This window comes from Pristis pectinata, chromosome 6 (assembly GCF_009764475.1).
Source record: "Pristis pectinata isolate sPriPec2 chromosome 6, sPriPec2.1.pri, whole genome shotgun sequence".
Classification (NCBI taxonomy): Eukaryota; Metazoa; Chordata; class Chondrichthyes; order Rhinopristiformes; family Pristidae; genus Pristis; species Pristis pectinata.
Window position 1 is genome coordinate 64356930 of NC_067410.1, and position 23068 is coordinate 64379997.

Sequence of the window (23068 nt, forward strand, 5' to 3'; positions counted from 1 at the left end):
CAGCGTTCGTGAGGGAACATTTCATTGCGGAAATGGCTCCATGATCTTTTTCACTTTAAAACATACCTGTAAGATTGAAAAAGCACTGAGTGTTGTTTTCGCTCATCTCACATTTTATTTGATGCGAGGTTTCTTTGATGAATTATGGACACTTTGAGAAATCATTCAGCGGGTACAAAATCAGTTGGTTCAAAATAAACTGATTGTCATTGCTGGATTGATTTTTTAACGCAACCTATATTAAAAATGCGCATCAGAATATTGAAAGCAAACTCATTCATGCCAATCTATAAACAGATTATAATGAGTGAGTGCCACGTTCATTGCAATTCTTTACAACAGTTGCATGATATTAACTGCAGAACACTTATTATATGCTGGCCATGTGTAACTTACGGCTCTGAATTTATTGTATAAAATTGCCATTGTTTGAAAACGTGTGGCAATTTGCTGTCCAATCCTTCAAAATGCAGCTGTTTCACTTTACAGACAACAGGCTTCGACACATTAATGCAAGATAATCCTCGCCTCATTTTTAGTCTTCACAGCTTAAACCCAGCTGCAATACAACGCGATTGTGTGTTCATTTTGACCTTACAAGCAAGGGAGGAAATATCAACCTATTTTTCTTCAATTCATAACAATTAATACGGGACATACTTTTTTCAGTTCGGCGATTTTTGCTTACAAGAGAACAGTTACCCAGTTATTCTGAGCATGTTTCATACATTCTTTATTCGCAAATCAATTTTATATCCATTTCATTGATCGTTGTACCACATCATCTCCAGGGGGCAGTGCACTAGAATGTTTAATATTGTAATTGTCTTCACCAACAGCTTGTTTTTCCCCCTACACCTTGATTAAATGAATATAAAAATATTTAATACATATACCTGGTATGAATATGTAATCTCAAAGCAGACCTGATATAATTTTGCTTCACAGGAGGAAAAGACAAACATTTTGGGGGCTAAAATACCACCTGCAGTGTAGCCTTTAGAGATAAAAGCTTTGCTTTATACTCAGTATGTATTCTGTTTTTGCGCATTAGTAATTTGTTTTCTCATGGACCAAATTGGAGATTTTCTTAATTTAACACCGGAAAAGTTAATATTGATCTTACGTTTATTCTTATTGTGATCTGACTTGGTAATCTGATTTAGCATTTATGTTTGTGCAGACATTTGATGTGGGGAGGTTGCTGGTATCTCTCAACGAGAATAAAAGAAACAAGGAAGCCTTGTAGCACTTAACTGTGAATACATTAATGTATGGAGCCTTAGAGCTAAAAATGATGAACTAAGGGCAATAAAAGAGATGTGGTAGTTTGATGTTGTAGTTGGTACTGAAACATGGTTTAAAGATTGGCAGGAGTGGCATTCCTTGTTCAGGATTTTCAGGCAAGATAGGGAGGGGTATAAAAGAGTGAGTGTAGCAATATTTGTCTGGAAAGCCATTACAAGGAGGGCTGATAAATCAACCAATATGGCAATATGTAGGTTATAGTTATTCAAGTACTAATTCAGGTCTCTGGATTAGTACTCAGAGCAAAAGAGTGGCAATTACATTGCTGGGAACATACGTTAGGTTCCCCAAAAGGTCAAGGAGAGACAGAAGACAAATATGTGACAAGCTTTTGAGAACAACAAGGCAGTAACTGATAAGTAGCAGGATAAATAGTATAGAAGCATCAGAATTCTTGAAATACATTAAAAAGGGCCCCGTTTTTTCAAATCAGTATCAAGTGAGCCGAACAAGCAAAGTGATTTTGGGGAACGAACATCAGGAAAATAGAAAGGTTGGGAGGGTGTCTTGGAGGCAATGATTATAATTTGGTTAGATTTAGCATGATCATGAAAAAGAAGAAAGATACATCAGGAGTAAAAATTCTAATTTGGGATAACGTCATTTTAGCAGGCTAAGGTATGACTTACCAAAGTGAACTGGTGGACTGGAAACAACTATTTCAAGGTCAGTCAATGTCAGAGCTGTGGGTAGCTTTCAAAGTGGCGGTAGTTCCCCATAAAGGAAAGGAGGGATTTCCCAAACCTGGTCTATGGAAGTTGAAGAACAAACGGGGTAGAATAGGCAAAAAACACTTATGACTAGTACCAAGAGCTCAACATTGCAAAAAGGGCAGAGGGGTATGAAAAGTTCAAGGGTGGAATTTAAAGGGAAATTAAGAAGGCAAAGATGGCACATGAAAATATAGTGGCAGGTAAACCAAAGGATATTCATCAGATTTTATTTTATAAATGTGTGAGAAGATATAAAAAGAGAGTAAGAACTGTTGAATATCTAAATGGTAACCTGTGAGTGGAAGACAGTAGTATGGTTCAAGATGAATTCTTTGCATTTGTCTTCATGGAAGAGGGGAGTGATCCAGACTTGCCAATAAAGAGGAATAATGTGAAGAATTAAAAATGATAACCAAAGAGAAATGACTTAAGTGGTCTCGCATCTCTAAAGATGGATAAGTCATCAGGTTGGAGTAAACTCCATCTCTGAGTCTTGAAAGAAGCAGGTGAAGAAATAGCAAAGGCTCTGCTGATTATTTTCCAGACCTCTTTGGATTTAGGTGTGGTGTTGATGGAGAACTGAAAGATGGTTAACATTTTTGTAAAAAGAGTAAGGAACAGACAAAGTAATTACAGGCCAGTCAGCCTAACATTTTTGGCCAAATTATTGAAATAAATCTGACTGACAGCATATATTATTTACAGAGGTATAGAGTAATCAAGGACAGTTAGTATGGATTTGTTAAGGGAAGGCTGTGTCTGGTTAATGACTGAATTTTTTTTGTGGTGGTGACAGGAAGGATCAACAAGGTAGTGAATTTGATGCAATCTACATGGATTTCAGCAAGATATTTGACAAAGATTGACCTGGAATGTTGGAGACAAGGATTCCAAGGAAAAGTAGCAAATCATATTCAAAGGTGGTTCAGTGGAAGAAATCAAAGGGTAATGATCAATGAGTGTTTTAATGATTGGAATTATGTGAATAGTAGGTTTCAGTATCCGACCCCGTACTTTTTGTAATATGTATTGTTGACTTGGACTTAAATGTAGGACCATGATTCAGAAGCTTGCTGATGATACCAAAATTATTAATGCATTTGATAGTGAGGAAAAATTTCTAGGCAGTAGGGAGGCACTAACAGAGTCGCTGCATGGGCAAAAGGTGGCAAATGGAATTTATTCCAAAGGAGTGCAAGGTATTACCTTTTTTAGGTAAACAAACTGGAAAAAAAACACATTAAATGGTAACATACTAATAAATGTACAGAAAGATCTTAGCGTACATATTCACAGATGCCTTCTGACAATATTCCATGTTCCTTCTGGCCACCTTATTTAGCTGGTGTCTGTATGGAGTGTTGCATTAAACCAGCACGAAAGGAAGAGGATGAATGGTGAATCAGTATCTGGTTATAAGACTTCCTGGATAAAAAAAATGGTGATGAAATTCTATTCTGTTTCAAAAGTAGATGTGATAATTAAATTTGTTATATAGTTTTACAACAGACTTGCGAGTATTAATGCATCACGTGCATCATTTAGTTTCACTTTGCACTTAGGATTAATATATCCCCTTTGATCATCGTTCTTCTTTTTCTGATAAGTTAGCTCACTTTACATCCATCCCATCCTTCACATTCAGAGTAACAGGCTGCTCATTTGAGTAATCTCATTTACTCTCCCGAGGAATCTTCCTGATTCAAGGTTTAAATGTTAACAGAAATGAGAAAAAAATCCTAAGCAAACACGTGTCCAATAACATCATATCCCAATTAGCCAAAGTGATATCATTGTCTATAAATTGAGACATGAGGTGTATTGTGTTCAGGTATCCTTGCCAAGGATGAACATCCACCTATGATTCAGTGCTGCATTATGATGCAAACAATAGTTGCTGCAGAACAACAGTCACAGCACTTGAAAGATTGTGTGAAGTACTTTGAGATTTTTGAAATGAAATACTCTTTTTTTTTCCTGAATAGTTAATGTTCAATTTTCAGAGATTTTCTGTTATATGTTTGTGATATTTTGTTCTTTTGTTGACTATTTTGGAAAAAAATCCAATTTTCATGCAGGATGTTGATGCTCAAATCTAGTGCCAGCACCCAAGTTTGATTAACCATGCATAATATCCATTGTAATGTAGAAATATAGAGAGATTATAGCATAGATAATAGGCTACCTCATCAACCCAGTCCAGATAGCACAAAAACCTCACCCGATCCATTCTCATTTAACTATCTTCTATTGCATTCTCCCTCAAATGTGCATCTATCCATCACTTAAATGTATCTATTCACCTCAACCATTCCCCGTGGTAGTAAGTTTCACATTAGTACTACTCTCTAGGTAAATACATTTCCCTATCCAAATTCCCTATTTGGTTTTTTGGTGACTGTCTTATATAAATAACTTCCAGCTTCACTCTTTCCCTGAAAATGGAATATTTTCCATGTCTCTACTGCCATCAAAGTTATCCAAAATTATAAAGATTTTACTAAGTTGCTCCTCAGTTTTTTTTTTCATTTTACAAAAAAAAGAGATTACTCTGTTCGTACTTTCCTGGCAAGAATAAACTTCTATTTCTGATAATTAAAAACTTCTTTGGCAGTCTCTAAAGTGCCTTCATATTGTTTTTATAATATGGCAACTAGAAATGCACATAATGCCATATAATGACTTCTCTTCTTTTCTATACTACTTGAAAATAACAGTACTGATTGGTTTATTCTTTTGTTACCTGGTTAACTGTTTTGCTAACTTTCACTTATCTGTGTGTTTGTACCCCAGATTACTTTGCTTCTCCACCCATTTAGATTCTTAAATTTCCTTGTACATGTGCAACACCTTTATTTTTCTTATTAAGATTTAATTCCTCACATTTACCTGTATTGAAAGTACTTTGCAAATTTTATGCCAATCTTCAATTTATTAATGTCTCTTGCAACTTTGCAATATTGGGTATTCCCATTGTCAAAACTGTCCCTCCAATTTGGAAATATGTTTTTGATTCTGAGGTATAAATTATTAGCATAAATTGTGAACAGCAAATCTGACCTGTGTGACATCTCACTTCCCATTCAGATTAGAGATCTTTACGTTTCATCTGCTCAATACCTTGCTGCTGATTACTTATCCACAATATTGTTTGTACTGTAATTGCATACAGTTTTGTTCATTTGTTTGACTTTGTTCATTAAATTATTGGCACCCCTGACTTCTGGGCTGGAACATGTTATTTTCTTTTGTTCCCCTGCTTTATTACAGATCCTATGTGTTGCTGTACATGAAGTTCCTCTGACTTCCTTTTATAATCCTGATGCATATCCTTGTTTAGAAGAGTGCCATACTTCTGCGTTTCATTTATATTCAGGTTTGTTTCAACTATTGTATATTTCTTCCAATCTTAACAAGTTGAAAGACTAATCCATCTTCTTATTCAACATTCCCACCAGGACATTGTTGCAATTCTAGTTCCAAAGAGATCCTTCTTTTCTCAGTTCTGGTGCCAGTGCCTCATGAAAATGAAGCCCTGTTTTCCCAATGAGTCCTCCTTGTTTTACTATATTTTTCCATTCACATAATAGGCCCAGCCCTTATTGGCTATCCTTAACTATCCCTGAACTGAATGGCTTGCTGGTTATTTCAGGAGGCAATTAAGAGCCAACGTTACCCTGAGGGTCTGGGGTGACATATAGGCCAGACAAGGATGGTAAATTTCCCTTCTTGAAGGACATGACTGAAGTGGATGGATCTTTACAACAATCTGGTATCTTCATGATGAACATTACTGAGATCACCAATTTTTAAAAAAATCAGATTAATTTAATTAGATTAATTAATTTAAATTCTCCAACTGCCATGATGGGATTCAAACTCAGGTCAATGGTCAAAGCTTCTGATACTAGTCCAGTAAGTTAGCCACTATACTACCCAGTTTTGATCTATTTCTCTATGTTAACTTATACTGTATGTGGTTTTGGCAGTAATCCAGAGATCATTCCCTTATATTGATTATTTCCTCAAGACTTTGCTTTTTACTTTAACTCAAGTAGGAAATTCTCTCTCAACGTAACTATGTTGTTTGTTTAGACATGGATCAGGACAATGAGATCTTTCAAAATTCTTCCCCAGTTGAGATATCTCTTCTGCTGCTACCAAACAGACAAAACACCCTTCATCACTTTTTGTTTGTGGCAAGGGCTTTCTGCTACTTCTGTCATAATAGGAACCCCTACCACTATCACTTTGAAGATTTTGCTCTTATCCTCTTGACAGCCTTAGGAGCCATGATGCCTGGGTCTGCATTGCCCCTGTGGTTCAGTATTTTAATCACCCCTTGCATGAAGATTTATTATTTTCTAATCTCCCTTATAATTTCTTTTGCAATTATTTAAAAATTTTATTCTCTCATTATCATCCTGCTAACTAGTGAAAGCAATTCCTCATTACTTATTCATGGCTCTTCATCACACTGAAGGCAGCATTCCGATCATGCTGAAATTCCAAGGGCTGATAAATCATAGTCCCCAGATAATGTTACAACATAACTGCTTGCCTGAAATCTAGGTATTCTACATTGATGATCTTTAATACCATTCCAACAGCAATGATTAATGTACAGAAAAATTCTTCAATTAAATCAATACCAATTTTTTAAAGCTCTCCAATAACCTGCTGGTCTATAAAGGTTCTAGGTTCAAATCTTAAATTTCTTCTATTATTAATTAACAGTAATATCATACATACATAATGACAAAAAATGCCCATGACCTATGTGGCATACTGTATTACTTTGCACACTTCTGGGGCATGAGTTAAATTTATATTATAAAATAAGCTTTCCCTAATTATGGAACATAAGCTTGTGCAGTTTCAATGCAGTTTCTAAACCACATGGGCTCACAGCATTAGTCTGCCTATAATTTGTCACAGATCGACAACCTTAGTCAGATGGTTGGCATGAGAACCAAACAGAACATTTCTGTTCTTAGAAAACGTACTCTTTGAGGGTGGAATCAAAATATTGTTGATATGGAGAAGAATTGGTTCTACATTGTCTTATCCTATGGCATCGATAGAAGTGTTTGTTGTTGACAATTCAATATTGAAATTATTGCTGTACATGAATGGGCTCAGAGGAATTTTTCTTGTCCACATTTTTCAATATATTGAGGCAGTTAAAGTAATGAAGGATAATTTTACATGTGCATTAAACATCTGCAGACCAACATTTGCACTGTTTAATTTTAGTGCTGAAGATGGAAAAATATTTATTTTCTCATTTCTGATGCTCAATTTGCTGATTGCAATGTCTGATCAGGGTAATTGTCTAAACATATATTTCCCAATGCAAATGTGAAGATAAATATGTCAGTATGAAATGTGAATAAAAAAGGTACAAATAATGCTTTTCTCCTCCTAGCAGAGAATATATGACCTGTAACAATGGATTCAAGAAGAACAAGAAACTTTCGGAAGTATAGCCTGCAACAGGCTGTTAAAAATGCGGAGACCTTCATTGATATTGATTTTGAGAGAAGGTCAGTTAATAAGTATTCATTTACTGGCGGAGGAAGCTGCATAGATGAAAAAGTGAAGAAATTGTTTTTGAGAACAGGGCAAGCTCGGAGTGTTACAAGTGCTTCTGCACAAGGTGAGAAAGGAGAGGATCAGTTTGGACTTTGGAATGTTCAGAGGTCTGTACGAAAAAGCAAAACTCATGACTGCGTTGTATCCATGGCACAAGATGGTGATTACGCCCAAGAGGATAAGCCTCAAGAAAATAAGGTGATGACATCAGTTGAGAAAAATAAAGATAGAATTATTAATGCTATAAATTTCTCAGAAACTGCTGTGCCCACTGGGCCTTTTGTTATGAATAGATTGTGTGAAAGCAGGGTCAAAGCCCAACCTAAACATTCAGTAATTGAGCTTCCAAGTCCTTCCTCACAATCACTTCCATCAATCACGAAATGCATTACAAATAGACGGCTTTCACTGAGAAAGCCCAAAAGAGGCTTCAGAGGCCTATTTACAATAAGGAGAAACAGACAGGAGAAAGTACCATTGAGATCAAAGGACAACAAACCAGACTCCAAAATTTTCAGTGGTAAAGTGACATTAAGACCTAATAAAAATATATCCAGAAGTTCAAAGATTTTAACTCATGCTGGTGATTCTTTAGCACAATACTTTACTGATAGTGACCCACCCTCAGACTCATCCTTTGAATGTAGTAGCACTCTCTGTGAAGATGTTGCTTCTTTGAAGAGCTTTGATTCCCTCACAGGTTGTGGGGAAATCTTTGCTGATGACGAAAACACTGATCAGCTGGAGGCAGGTCACAATTTTAAAAATGCAACTGAAAAATGTGAAGATAAACAGACTCCTTCAGGTGAATCTTTTCAAGGTGGAGGAGAACAACTTGCATCACCGGGACAAACAGACGGCTTGGAGCTAAATGGATTTTGGAAAAACATGAGCAACTCTGACACAGCACGTGAAATAGTTCAGGAACCCACCATAAGTGAAGAACCCAAACACTCCTTAGGACTTAATGCTGGGGTTGAACAGTTAGTTCTTTCACCTTTAGAATTTCAAAACATAACGGAGAAAGAAGATGTTGAGGAAGCTGAAAAAAATTTAGATGCTTACGTGGAACTGGGGACACCACAGAGTGACCATCAGGAATCAACATCGACCAGTGATGAAGGATACTATGATTCATTTTCTCCAGGGCAAGAAGAGGATGAAAGCAAACGTTCACAAAGTCCATGTGCAAGTAGACAATTTCCCAGGGACAGCTATAGTGGTGATGCCCTCTATGAACTTTTCTATGATCCAGAGGAGCCTAGGATGAGTCCTATCTTAGATGAAGAAGGGTCCTCATTGCAGAATATTGTGGCTCAACCCCAAACTCCATTGTCTATGTATAGTTTTTATGTAGGAGCTGAAGAAAACATGGCTCCATCTCCTACGGTGGATATAAACTGTCATGAATTCTTCCAAGGCAGTTGGAAAGGTAAAGAATGCTTATTAAAACTCTGTGATACTGAACTTTCCTTGGCAATGGGTCTAGTAAACTGGCTTAGGCAAAAGACGGAAACAAGTGAGTTTGGTTTGAACATTCAAAATAACACTGAGCATCATGATCAAACAAGGACAGACATAATCAGTTTAACAAATATGTCTGCTGGCCATTCTGTTCCCCGCATTGATGGAATTCCAAAGAAGAATGAGGTTAACAATCCAGCCAAAGCCACATCAATGATACAGAATGGAAAACTTGAAAATAGAACAAGTCTTTATCATCAAAATACAACATCCTCATGTGTTGGATCGACTGATGATGTTCAATCATCTGTGAATTTAATGCACAGGGATGATGATCCTGGGCTCTTAGAGAGTAATCATACTTCTACTAACAAAGTTATCCCAGTCACTTTATTAAAGAGGGATATGTTGTTGGCACCTCCCCCTCAAGGAGAGTTGAGCAAAACATTGGCAACAGCAAGAGAGAATGCAGCAACATTGGAGCCTATGATCATTGTGAAAATCAGTAAAACTATCCTTTGCCCAAACTGTAGGAAATCAGTGGAATCCAACCTTCCTGAAGTGATGCTATGTTCTTCTTGCTTTTCAGTTGTTGGAAAACGCAGCATATCTGATGTGTTGAGCAGTTATGACAAAAAAAATCACAATTCAGGACCAAAGAAGGATCAGGAGTGTAATTCCAACAATCCAAGGCAACAAGAGGCTGATCATTATGTGTCTCAGCTACTGGAGGACTGTATTAGACGTGTGGCATCCTTAAAAATGAATACTGGTGAGACTAGGCAGTTCTGTAAAGAAACTACTATCGAGGACTGCCTGTTTGCTCTTGCTTTGCAAGCTGATCAACATAACAAAGAAAACAAAAATACTGGACTTGCTGAAAACTATGTAAATTACAACAGAAGAGCAAAGAAAACAACTGAAGTCCAAAATAATTGTACACCCGACAGTAGTAAGAAGACAAAGGAAAATGTTTCTGCACAAAGTCCTGAGTTTACTGGAATGGAATCATCTCATGAAATCGTTCAAGTACCGACAAGTTCAGCTACTCATCAGTCCATGTCCTTGATTAGAAAAACCAAAGAGAAACCTGACTTAAGGAGATCAAGCCAGTGCTGCAGTACCATTGTTTTAAATGAAAATGCATTGCCTCTCTGTCTGGATGCAGCCAGTCAGTCTGATGAATTACAGCATGAAATTATTTCCAGTGGAAACACCAAAGCCACATGTCCCAAGAGAAATGGGTGCAGCACAAGTTTAAGTGAAAATGCTTATTCATCTTCTCAACCTTCCTGCTTGCCTCTTTCAAAATCAGTCTGCTCGGGTCTCCAAAGATGTTTGCACCAAGTGGAAAACTCCAGAAGTTGTAGGAAATCTTCCTCTCATCAAGGCAGTCTTTGTTTCACCTCGTCTCCTAGCTCATCTTCTCCTCCTACAGCTTCCAGAGACAAGCCACTTGCATTGCAGGGCATATGCAGCCACGTCTCAACTCAAGAACATTGCAGTCGCAAAAAAGGAGGAAAATCTGACAAAATAAAACAATCAGTAAGTAATGATGTATTTACTTGAAATGCTATTTAGAAAGCTGGTGCCTCTTAATTCAAGCAGCAATAAGAGCAATTGCAAGGCTGTAAGCAGAATAGATGAAAGTCAGAATGAATGTAAAAGTGGGTTGTACAAATATGTGGAAACTGTCTTGCTCTTTGATTTAAATCAATTTAAATGGAACATGGGGTGCAATAAGAGCTTGACAATTAAGGTGTCAGTGATGTAATCTCAAGTCAGTGTTGAGATAAGCAGTATCAAAATAACATAATTGAATATAGTTAATTAACTAATTAACATCACCATATGATTTGCTAATTTCAAATTCCTGGAATGGATTAGCAGATTAAATATAAATGCCCCACAGCAGGGATTCCCCAGGTTCAGATCACTATATACTGCACACACATTGCTTTGCGTGTACTTTTTAACAAGTTTGACATTTTCTCTATGGGCAAGTAGCATAGAAACAGAAGAACATGTAGGATATCATGTGGGTATCATACGAGTTATTGCTGTCTGCTCTGTGCTTCAAATTTTCCCATGTTGACAGACCAGCCTTTGGTATCATCTAGGGACAACTAGTGCAGAGAAGGTGGTGCATGTAATCTGCTGTGCACAATTATTTGTTGGGAAAAAAATAACAAAGGGACTTTTTGGGAGAAATTTTTTTAAAGTTTATTTTGGGAATGGTCTTGTCGTCATCAAGAAAATTGAGAAAGCAGTTCCAAGCTCACAAAGAATTAGCTTTATATGGTAAAGTTAAGATTTTGAAGTCTCATTAGAAGCATGCCAAGGCAGTATAATAGATTTCCTGAAACCATGCAGGATTATCTCACTGTAAATTTGGATCTGATCCCCTTCCTGACCCAGATGTTGATATATCCAAATACAATGGCTTTTGTAGTTAACTGCATTTCCATTCTAACCTTCTTCTCTCAGTTCAGTAAGATCCATAATTTACAAGCTGCTGTGCTAAGCACATAGAGAATAAATTGGTAAAAATCTATCATCTTCACAGTTTCCACAATGCATGCAAAGACGACATGAGGTCTATATTGGAGCTGCATGTAGATAAAATGTGACCATTGCATTCATCTCATAAGAAGTATTTCAAATATAATTTTCCAAGTTGTTTCATTTGCTATTTATATCTATGCCCCCAAAATTAAGAATATCTAACAATGTTATCTGTCAATTTATTGGGGTTAAAATGAAATACAATAATTTCTCACTGTTTGAGCTCCCAATTACAATTGTAGCCATAACCCGCTCATTATTCAAATTACAGTTACTCTGTTATCTTATGAACTTTGTCTAAAGTCATTGTTATTAGGCAGAGGGTCACTAGAAGTTTATGAGGAAGTCCAATTATTTTAGCAAGGATGAAATTTGTAGACAAATATCCAGGAACAATAGAGTCATAACTGTAAAACCTTTTCAATGACCCATATATAGTCTGATAAAGTGAAAATGTTTGTGATGAGAATGACAGGAATGTTTTGCATGAAGCTCTTATTGTTTACTTAATCAATAGATTGCTCACGAATAATTAAGGAAGCATGGCTTAAAGGCTGGATCTTTCCAGTTTCACTTGGACTGCTGGATTTTACCCAAGTAATAGATGGATACTTGGGGTTCCTGCATTAAGGTGGAAATTGCAAACTTCCAGCAGATTAATCACAAATCCCGGAACAACTGGGATCCATTGTATGGAATCCAAGAGGGAAATGCAAGCTTCCACATATTTCTTAGCCCTTAGGCTGGGGAATTTGCTTGCCAAGCCTGTTCCAGCTATCCCAGCCAAATCCAGTGAACCCGGAAGAAATAGCTGCCTGTAGAAGGGCAGTGTATTTTCCTTTATTTGATTTAAGTGCATTAGTCTTTAAATGTCTCATAGGAATTAGCTATCATAATTGTTTAAATTGCTTTCAATGATTTTTAAAAATATTAAAACTATTTTTAATTGTTTTTCAATCTCATTGATGGGTTTGACTGTTGGTGAGTCTGGAGGTGGACCTTAACCGCCTCTCAAAACAAAACTGTAGGTATTGCCTTGACTGGGAAGGCTCTGCACTCTGTTGACCTTACCAGTCTCCCAGCGTCCCAGCAGAGTATTGCACCTGGCGATCTGCTTCAGGTTACAGTGGCTCCAAGGGCAGGCGACTGCAGTGGCAAGGTTAGCAGCAAGCTCAGGTGCCCTGCTCTCTCATAAGGGAAGGCATATGCCTGACCACAAGGTCAGGGAACATTTAGCAAAAATGTAGCATTATAAATTTTGTATGAATACTAAATGGACAAAAGTCAAGGAAGCTACGTGATTAGAAAACATCATATATATATCTAGTGAGGTTAAAAGGCAATTGTTTTATACTAGAGATATCTGTTTGCTGAATTTGACCCTGATTCAGTCCTCAACTATTGTTACACAGTACTTACAGTCTCCAATTAATGATTCTAGATCTCCAATTAGTTTTGTATGACTTGTGTCCCGATAGATATTTCTTAATGCGCCAACTCTCAGACAAATGTATAGAGAGAAAACTGAGCACGTCCTGTTAGCCGTTGTTACACACTGCTGGAATGTTAAAATGGCTAATCACCAGGCAGGCAAAATACTGTTATTGCTTAAGCAAAAGGTAGGGGTTGCTCAACAGCTACTTAAATAAAGGATATGAGGGCATTTTGCATCTTTTTGACTTCTATGGAGATAATCATTCATCATTTGTTGCATTGAGCTGTTTCCTTTCATTCATTTTCATTTTATTGCCCGAGCTGATGAAGCACTTGAGTTAGGTAGCCTGCTGTTATTGACAATTCTGCTATTTTTCATAACTGATTATTAAAAAAGTATGGATGTTCTCTTGATTTCCGATCAATTTTATACATACAAGCTGAAGGGCTCTCAGACCACAATTATGCTGCAACATTGAATTTATTTCACACAATATTACCCTTAGGAAAATAGCAAATAAAGGGAGCTGACACAAGTGTGCTCAGGGTATATTGTGCTTCAGTGCACCAGCTGTCATCTGTCATCTGCCAACATTTATGATTGTCACTGTGCCACACATGTATGTGACACCGATAAGACAAAGTGTGACCACACATATCTTCTAGTCATTCAGACAGCATATTGACAGAGCTTGTGAGGGGTGAGGGGGCAGTGGTAAACTTATGTTAAAACAATTGGGGAGAATAACATGACATTTGAACAGAATGTTCCAATCCTCACAGTGAGGGAAAGACTTTAATATGGACCTCATTGTCAGGAGGAAATGTGCTTAAACAAATGCATCACAGCAAGGAGACAATAGCTTCAGAAAAGATGAGGATTTGGCAGGAAGTGCAAGCCAGAAAGGATTGGAACTTGATGGGGTGATGTGGTGAAGTGAGTTGAGAACAAAGAGAGAGATATACTTTTCTTTATTGTGTCAGATTGGAAAATTATACAACAATAGACATTAGCAATTTCAGTCAAAATCCCATTATAGTTAATTTCTTATTTCACAAATATTGTGACACCTGACATCAAACAGAAAAGCAAATTTTTAGAAACTCATGTTATTATTATTATTATTGTTCCCACAGTGCCAGTCTGGATATCATAGTGTCACAGAATGGTACAGCAAGGAATCAGGTTCTTTGCCCCACCAAGTTTGCATCAACCATCACATACTCATTTACAGTAATCCTACACTAGTCCTATTTTATTGTCCCCACATTCCTGTCAACCCCTCGAGATTTCACCACTCACCAACACCCTCAAGACATTTTGCCATGGCCAATAAACCTACAAATCTGCACATCTTTGGGATGTGGATAGAAACCGGAGCACCTGGAGGAACTCCAAGTAGTCACACGGGCAATATGCAAACTCCACACTGACAGTCCAGGATTGAATCCAGGCCACTGGAGCTGTGAGGCAACAGCTCTTCTGGCTGAGCTGTTGTGCTACCCTCATGTACTCCTTATCTGGTCTCTGCCCAGTCCCTCGGGTACACTACAGACAAACATCAGATCAAAAATAGAAAAGCAATCATTTCCCAGCCTTAGCATCTCTCACTTTGTGGAGAAAATGTATTTTGCACTCTCTTTGCTCCAGTCTCCTCAATCATTGTAAGCATTAGATGGTTTATTCTCATTTATGTGCAGGCATTTTTTTATTCATAAATAGACAGTAATCTGTTGTTGCGCCTACTTCATCCTATGGCCAATTACTGGAATATTTGATTTTAGAATCACAGAATGGTTACAGTATGGAAGGAGATCATTTCAACCATGAAGTCAGTACCAGTTCTCTGTTCTGGAATCCAGTTAACAGCATTCTCGCCTCCTTTCTCCATAGCACCGCAGATTCTTTCCTTTCAGTCACTTAGCCAACTCCCTTATAATCGGGTTTATATTTCTAGTTTATATTGTTCTTCTCATTCTTCTTCCCAAAACATTTCATATTTTTCACTATTAAATTTCACCTGCTACCTATCCACCCATTCTACCAGCCTGTTCAGCCGGAGTTGGAGTGTTGTATCTGGTCTGGGAGCCTCACTATTATTGTTCTCCTCACAGTTCATTATGCCTTCAACTTATGTATCATCTGCAAATTTGGAAATTGTGCCTTGCACACTCAAGTTGAGATCATCAACATATATTAAGAAAACAGTGGTCCTAGGAATGACCTGTGGGGAACTCCACTGTCACTTCCCTCCAGTCTGAAAAAACAACTTTTCACAATTACTCTTTGTTTCCTGTTAACCAGCCAAGTTTCTATCCATATTGCTGTAGCCCCTTTTATTTCATGGACTTCAACCTTAATGACAAGATGGCACGTTACCAAATGCTATTTGGAACTCTACATCTACAACATCAACCACATTTCTTTCATCAAGATTCTCTGCTACTTCTCAAAATACACTGTCTAAATTTAGAGAGGATATGCCTTTAAAAATTCCAGGCTGGCTTTCACTAATCAATCCACTTTTGTCCAAGTGACTGCTGATTATTGTTTGAACAACTTTCCCCACCACTGAATTAAATTGATTGGTCTGCAGTTACTGGGTTTATCCTTATACCTTTTCCTGAATAACTGTGTAGGCTTTAGAATTCTCCACCACCCCTTGAACTATATGTGTTTGAAACATTATGGCCAGCCCTCTGCTACTTCCTTCCTTACTTCCCCCGAGCAACTTAGAATGCATTCCATTGGGAACAGGTAATTTATTATAGAATCATAGAACAGTACAGCACGATACAGGCCCTTCAGCCCACAATGTTGTGCCGACCTTTAAACCTCACCTAAGACTATTTAACCCCTTCTTCCCACATATCCCTCTATTTTAAATTCCTCCATATGCTTATCTAGCAATCTCTTGAATTTGACCAATGTACCTGCCTCCACCACTGCCCCAGGCAGCGCATTCCATGCCCCAACCACTCTCTGGGTAAAAAACCTTCCTCTGATATCTCCCTTGAACTTCCCACCCATTACTTTAAAGCCACGTCCTCTTGTATTGAGCCCTGGTGCCCTGGGAAAGAGGTGCTGGCTGTCTACTCCAGCTATTCCTTTTAATATTTTGTACACCTCTATCATGTCTCCCCTCATCCTCCTTCTCTCCAAAGAGTTCAGCCCTAGCTCCCTTAGTCTCTCCTCATAATGCATACTCTCCAAACTAGGCAGCATCCTGGTAAATCTCCTCGGCACCCTTTCCAACGCTTCCACATCCTTCCTATAATGAGGTGACCAGAACTGGACACAGTACTCTAAGTGTGGTTTAACCAGAGTTTTGTAGGGCTGCATCATTACCTCATGGCTCTTAAACTTGATCCCACAACTTATGAATGCTAACATCCCATAAGCTTTCTTAACTACCCTATCCACCTGTGAGGCAACTTTCAGGGATCTGTGGATATAAACCCCCAGATCCCTCTGCTCCTCCACACTACCCAGAATCCTGCCATTAACTTTGTACTCCGCCTTGGAGTTTGTCCTTCCAAAGTGTACCACCTCACACTTCTCCGGTTGAACTCCAGCTGCCACTTCTCAGCCCAGCTCTGCATCCTATCAATGTCCCTCTGCAATCTTTAACAATCCTCCACACTATCCACAACACCACCAACCTTTGTGTCATCTGCAAACTAGCTAACCCACCCTTCCACCCACTCATCTAAGTCATTAATAAAATCACAAAAAGCAGAGGTCTTAGAACCGATCCTTGTGGGACACCACTAGTCACAGCCCTCCAGTCTGAATGCACTCACTCCACCACAACCCTCTGCTTTCTACAGTCAAGCCAATTCTGAATCCACATGGCCAAGCTTCCCTGGATCCCATGCCCTCTGACCTTCTGAAGAAGCCTACCATGTGGAACCTTGTCAAATGCCTTACTAAAATCCATGTAGACCACATCTACTGCACTACCCTCATCAAAGAACACTATCAGGCTTGTGAGACATGATCTGCCCTTCACAAAGCAATGTTGGCTGTCCCTGATTAGACCATGATTGTCTAAATGCCCATGGATCCTATCTCTAAGAATCCTTTCCAACAGCTTGCCCACCACAGACATAAGGCTCACTGGTCTATTATTCCCTGGACTATGCCTACGACCTTTTTTGAATAAGGGGACAACATTTGCCACCCTCCAATCCTCTGGTACAATTCCCATGGACAACGAGGACTCAAAGATCCTAGCCAACGGTTTAGCAATCTCCTCCCTCGCCTCGCGGAGCAGCCTGGGGAATATTCTGTCAGGCCCCGGGGACTTATTTGTCCTAATATTTTCTAACAGCTCCAACACGTCCTCTCTCTTGATAGCAAAATGCTCTAGAACATTACCCTTATCAACACGGTCCTCAGCATCATCAAGGCCCCTCTCCTTGGTGAATACTGGAGAAGTATTCATTGAGAACCTCACCACTTCCACAGCTTCCAGGCACATCTTCCCACCTTTGTCTTTAATCGGTCCTACCTTTACTCTCGTCATCCTTCTGTTCTTCACGTACGTGAAAAAAGCCTTGGGATTTTCCTTAACCCCACTTGCCAAGGCCTTTTCATGTCCCCTTCTTGCTCTCCTCAGCCCCTTCTTAAGTTCCTTCCTTGCTACCCTATATTCCTCATGAGCGCTATCTGATCCTTGCTGCCAACACCTTATGTATGCTGCCTTCTTTCTCCTAACTAGATGTTCCACCTCTCTTGTCACCCATGGTTCCTTCACCCTACCATTCCTTCTCTGCCTCACTGGGACAAATTTATCTCTAACATCCTGCAAGAGATCCCTGAACAATGACCACATCTCCATAGTAGATTTCCCTTCAAAAATGTCATCTCAATTTACACTCGCAAGTTCTAGCCTTATAGCCTCATAATTTGCCCTTCCCCAATTAAATATCTTCCTGTCCTCTTTGCTCCTATCCTTGTCCATAACAATGCTAAAGGTTAGGGAGCAGTGGTCACTGTCCCCCAAATGCTCACCCATTGATAGATCTGTTACTTGACCTGGTTCATTACCTAATACTAGATCTAATATGGAAGGTCCCACTTTCCCCAGAAGAGATCCCAATGATCCAAAAATCTAAAACCTTGCCCCCTGCACCAACTCATCAGCCACACATTCAACTGCCATCTTCTCTTATTCTTACCACTTGATCCATTTTAACTTCAGCTGGTCTTTCAAGCACCTCCTCTTTAGGCAATTCAGAACCTCAGCTTATTTCAGAGGCTCCAAGGAATCTCTCTAAAACCAATGTACAAACATTAAAAACATTACAAGTGACTCTAACATAATGAAACATTTTAAGGTACTTAAAGGGAGTATCAGCAAACGAAAATGTGACAAAGCTTGTTGCTGAGCCACCGAGAGACATATCAAGGTAGAAAATTAAAAGCTTAGTTAAAATGGTTGATTTTAATGTGTTTCTTAAAGGTAGAGATAGGAAAGTATTTCCCCCCAGCAACGTAGGAGGCAGGGAGGTGCAAAGAGAGCTTATGGCCATGGCAGCTGAAAGCCCAGCTGGCAGTGGTGAAGTGATAAAAATCAACTTTAGTGCAGGAGACTATGAGTGAAGAAATTTAGTCAGTGGAAGGGCTATTTATTTCTGCCTATTTTAGAAGTCCAAAGCTAAATTGGGCAAGAAACGCTATGCAGCTTTTTCTGGTTATCTGAAAAAAAAACGGCAATATTTAAGAATAGTTTTGGACTTACTAATGTCTGATACGGTCATGTTTCCAAAATGTTTTTAATATTAAAACAAATGGAAAAGGCAAATAAAGGCAGAAGTTTCAAATCATTAAATCTAACATTGTGGTTCTGTGAATAAATGTTGCAATTGGATGGTGCTTCTGGTGTTTCTTTTCATCATGACTTTTTGCCTATTGTTTTTAGTAACCTACTGAAACAGGACTTTTGGTGAAAAAGATGCACTCTTTTTTCTTCAAATCAAAACGTAATGATTTTGTTGGAGAGTTTTCAGTGTAAGATCAGAAATTTAATTCACATTTGCAAATGAATTTTTCCTGTTTGTTAGGAAATTAACAAGTACTGCTCATTATTATATGTAATTTATTGTTTTTTTCAGCATCAATTATACTTACTCTGGTGAAGTGCCATTAAACAACCTTAATAATAAAATTAAAAGTATATTGTGGCATCAGATTCACAATTATGATAAAATATGCAGGAATTATATGTGAAACTAGACAGTTGTACTTTTTCAGTACCTTGGATTGCTGAGTTCCTCCAGCAGTTTGTTCATTTGCTCCAGATTCCAGCATCTAAAGTCTCTTGCACCTCCCTTTTGTACTATTATGCTTGTTAAATACAAGCATCTTTCAGGGCTCACATTGCAAATATTACCAACCTTAAATTGAAATGTTGTATCATACTCAGAATACTTTCTCTCGGCAAGAAAAAGAAGAACTGGCATGGAGTATCCATTCATTGCACAACAGAAAAAATTGTAATAATTTGTACTAATGAAACTTGGATGACCTGAGATAACTTGTCAAAGTTTGGCACTGAGGCAGAGACAGCACACTGCAGCTCTGAAACAATGTCTTGTGAAGCCCAATAGTACATCTTGATAGAAATTAGAGCACTGAATCCTACTTCACACAAATAAGTTGTGGTGAAGGGCACCAATGTGTTTGGTGCATATGTTGACATGGCACAGTAATCTGTTTTCACACCGACTCAGAAGTCAACTGCAGTTAGATGAAAAAATGAAGATCAAAGATTCTATCACAGGCCACTTTGATGAGCTGCTCGTCTTCAGTTGATAGCAGACTTGTTACATTAGACCCACAGAGAAATTGGCCTTGTATCCAGTCCATTTTGGCTACTGCAAAGAATGATCCAAACTGCTCTTCAGGTCATTGGTGGTATGAAATCATTAGCTATGCAGGTGACTAAGTTCTATTGTTCTCAGTGAGTAAGGTAGGGAGTTGAGGGAATAACTCAAAGTTCCTCTTGGTGAGATTTTGTCCGTGGAAAGCAAAATCTAACATGACAGTCACTGAGCATGAGAATATGTGTATTTTTGCCCTACAGATTGGCAGTCAGGTCGTTCAAGTTGATAAAGACGTCAGTGAAGTAAGGCAGCAGACACATATAATCATTATCACACAGAAACTTCACACCAGCACCTCTACTTCTTCAGAAGGCTCAGGAAATTTGGCATGTCCCCAGTGATGCTCACCAATTCTTACAGATGCACCACAGAAAGCATCCTAACTGGGTACATCACAGATTGGTATGGCAACTGCTCTGCCCAATTCTGTAAGAAATTACAGAGAGTTGTGAATACAGCCCAGTCTATCATGAAAACCAGCCTCCTCTCCACTGACTCTGTCTACACTTCCTGGTGCCTTGGGAAAGCAGCCAACATAATCAAAGACCACTCCCACCCCAGTTATTCTCTCATCTCATCCCTTCCATTGGGCAGAAGATAGAAATGCTTGAGAACATGTACCACCAGCCTCAAGGGCAGCTTCTATCCTGCTGTTATAAGACTCTTGAACGGACCTCTTATTTGATAAAGATGAACTCTTGATCTCTCAGTCTACTTCATCATGGCCCTTGCACCTTATTTGTCCACCTGCGCTAAACTTTCTCTGTAACTGTAATACTATATTCTGCATTCTGCTACTGTTTTCCTCTTGTACTACCTCAAGTGTACTTACGTATGGAATGATCTGTCTGAATGGCATGCAAACAAAGTTTTTCACTGTATCTGGGTATATGTGACAATAATAAACCAATTACCAAATTATTTCAGTCAACTGAATAAACATCCATCTCATATTTGACTCTTCAAAGAATCATTCAAGGGTTTTTACTCTCCTAAGAAGCACCAAACCTTAGCGTTGAGGAGCTCAGCATTGTGCCAGTTCCCCATTTTCTTGCACAACTGGTCAAAGAGGCAAGTGTGAAGTGGCTCAGCTTTGAAGAAATTCACAATGGAAGTGCCATTTTGCAGAATATCCTTCAATCCTTTACTCTGTTCCCACCAGTTCACCCCAAGGGATTTTGTTTTCCTTCTGTAGCAAGTAAAATATTTCTTCTATCATTTTGTTTTAGGAAGAGACAGACTGGAGTATATCCTCAGAAATTTCTCTTTCTTGAATTTAATGCATGTGGGCTAAGGAATGCATATTACTTCTCTCAATACTGAAGGGGAAGTGCCTTTGTTTGCTGCAGCCATTTGGTCAGTGACTGTACTTGAATCACAATTGTTTCTACAGGTTTCACCAGATGTTGAAGGAGTTATTGTTTTCATTTTCTCCCCCCAAGGATAATTCTGGCCAGATTGATAGCAGAGGGCAAGACTAACATTTCTACAGCAATCTGAGGTTTTTTGTACTAAGTAAAAAGTTAACTCACCTCACATTAAGTCCTCCATGACCGATAAATATGAACATAGCATTCTCAAATTTTAATTTCAGGGAAGACATTTATTTTTCATATCACTTTTAAAATGACAATGATTTTCATTCATGCTCCCAGTGCCATGAACTTAGTTAACTTTTAAGTTTAAAGTGTTTTATATTCTTGGCAGTCAAAATGGTCTGACACAAAACACAGTGTTTTTTCTTTCTTGTTCAGTTTAGTGATTGTTAATCCAAACTCATTGATGTATTTACCAAATTTATGCTTTGTTTCTTGCACTCCTTTTGTTTCCTGATCTCAAATTTGTCATGAGCTTTAACACTAGACTCAGTGGAGAAACTTTTTGATTAAAACATCTACGTTAGATTTAGCTACCATTTAAATTTTATTTCAGCCAGCTACAAATGATGGTAGATATCCCATGAATCAGAACCGCTTTCTCCAACACCACCCTTTCACTTACATATCCCACTCCCTGACCTGGTCAAATCTACACTGATTTGCATGCAAGTCAGGTTAGAATTCAGAGATTATTACCTCTGAGGTTCTGTGTTTTAATTTCAACCTTTAATATACTCGTGCTTTCAGCAGACCTCATTTCTGATTTATGCTTTGTCATATTAGCCTGAAGCAGTGATATCTTAATGCAAGTCATTGTTGTTATTAATGATGAGACCAAATCATTTACTGTGAATTTGAGGACATTATCAGTCAATAGTTTCAAGTAGTCCTTAGCTTCAGAGTCATGAGGAAAGGGTATTGATGATCTAACTATGCTCTTCAGCTGATAGATTTGTGTCTATCATTTTTCTTGTGTAGTTATCACAAGAAATGAGAAATGAGGTAACTGTGCCTTCAGACAAATCAATTAGCATTCAAATTGTGTTCTCTGAATTGGCTCAGGGGATGTCTGTCAAAGGTAACAGGCAGTGCTAAATATAGTACCATCTTTTACTCAGGATTTAGCATGCAAGGTTACTGGGATGCAGAGAAAACATTGGTGTATTCTGGTTCAGCCATGTGTTTATCGTGCTCATTTTTAATCAATTAACAGATGGACAGTGTAAACCATTTCCTTCTGCAACAAGAGGGCAATGATGTTTATAAGTCCTTGTATTTAATTTCATTGTCTTTTTACTGAACGTTTGTTCAATTGGTCTTTAATTTATTAAAATCCTTTTGTTTTCCTTACTTTTCTCACCACTATTTCCACACTATAATTCTCTTGCTCTACTTGTAATTCTATGTATTTCTCCCCAGCAGTGTTTCTCTAGTACTGCTATTTCTTTTCATCTTTTTTAATCTGTTCGTAGTTTCTGTCTCTTCAGTTCCTTGGTTATTTCATTGCTACCATCTCCTTCTAGATATTTCCGTAGTCTGTTTCCTTTCTCTATCTTTCATATCTCTCCAGTACTTTACTGTCTCCAGTCACATTACCAACACTTCTGTTTGCATTTATCAAAGAGAACTATACTGTTTAACAAAGAATGAACGAATCGGTATTCCCAATGTTTACACAATATAGCATTGTGGGGTGCTATGCATCTGCATAGATTTTAA

The 23068-nt window shown here is 38.2% G+C and overlaps 1 protein-coding gene across 4 annotated transcripts in view; it reads left to right on the plus strand.

The window, feature by feature from the left end:
• amer3 (APC membrane recruitment protein 3) overlaps window positions 1-23068 on the plus strand; it is a 121441-nt gene that overhangs the window by 1532 nt on the left and 96841 nt on the right. For 2 of the 4 annotated variants that reach the window (XM_052018994.1, XM_052018997.1), the window contains exons 1-3: window positions 2885-2966; window positions 5292-5397; window positions 7450-10625. In XM_052018994.1, coding sequence (XP_051874954.1) covers window positions 7473-10625 — 3153 coding nt within the window. In that variant the 5' untranslated portion in view covers window positions 2885-2966; window positions 5292-5397; window positions 7450-7472. Of the gene's footprint in view, window positions 1-2884; window positions 2967-5291; window positions 5398-7449; window positions 10626-23068 lie in introns of those variants that run through there. The other 2 variants (XM_052018995.1, XM_052018996.1) reach the window with 2 other exon arrangements.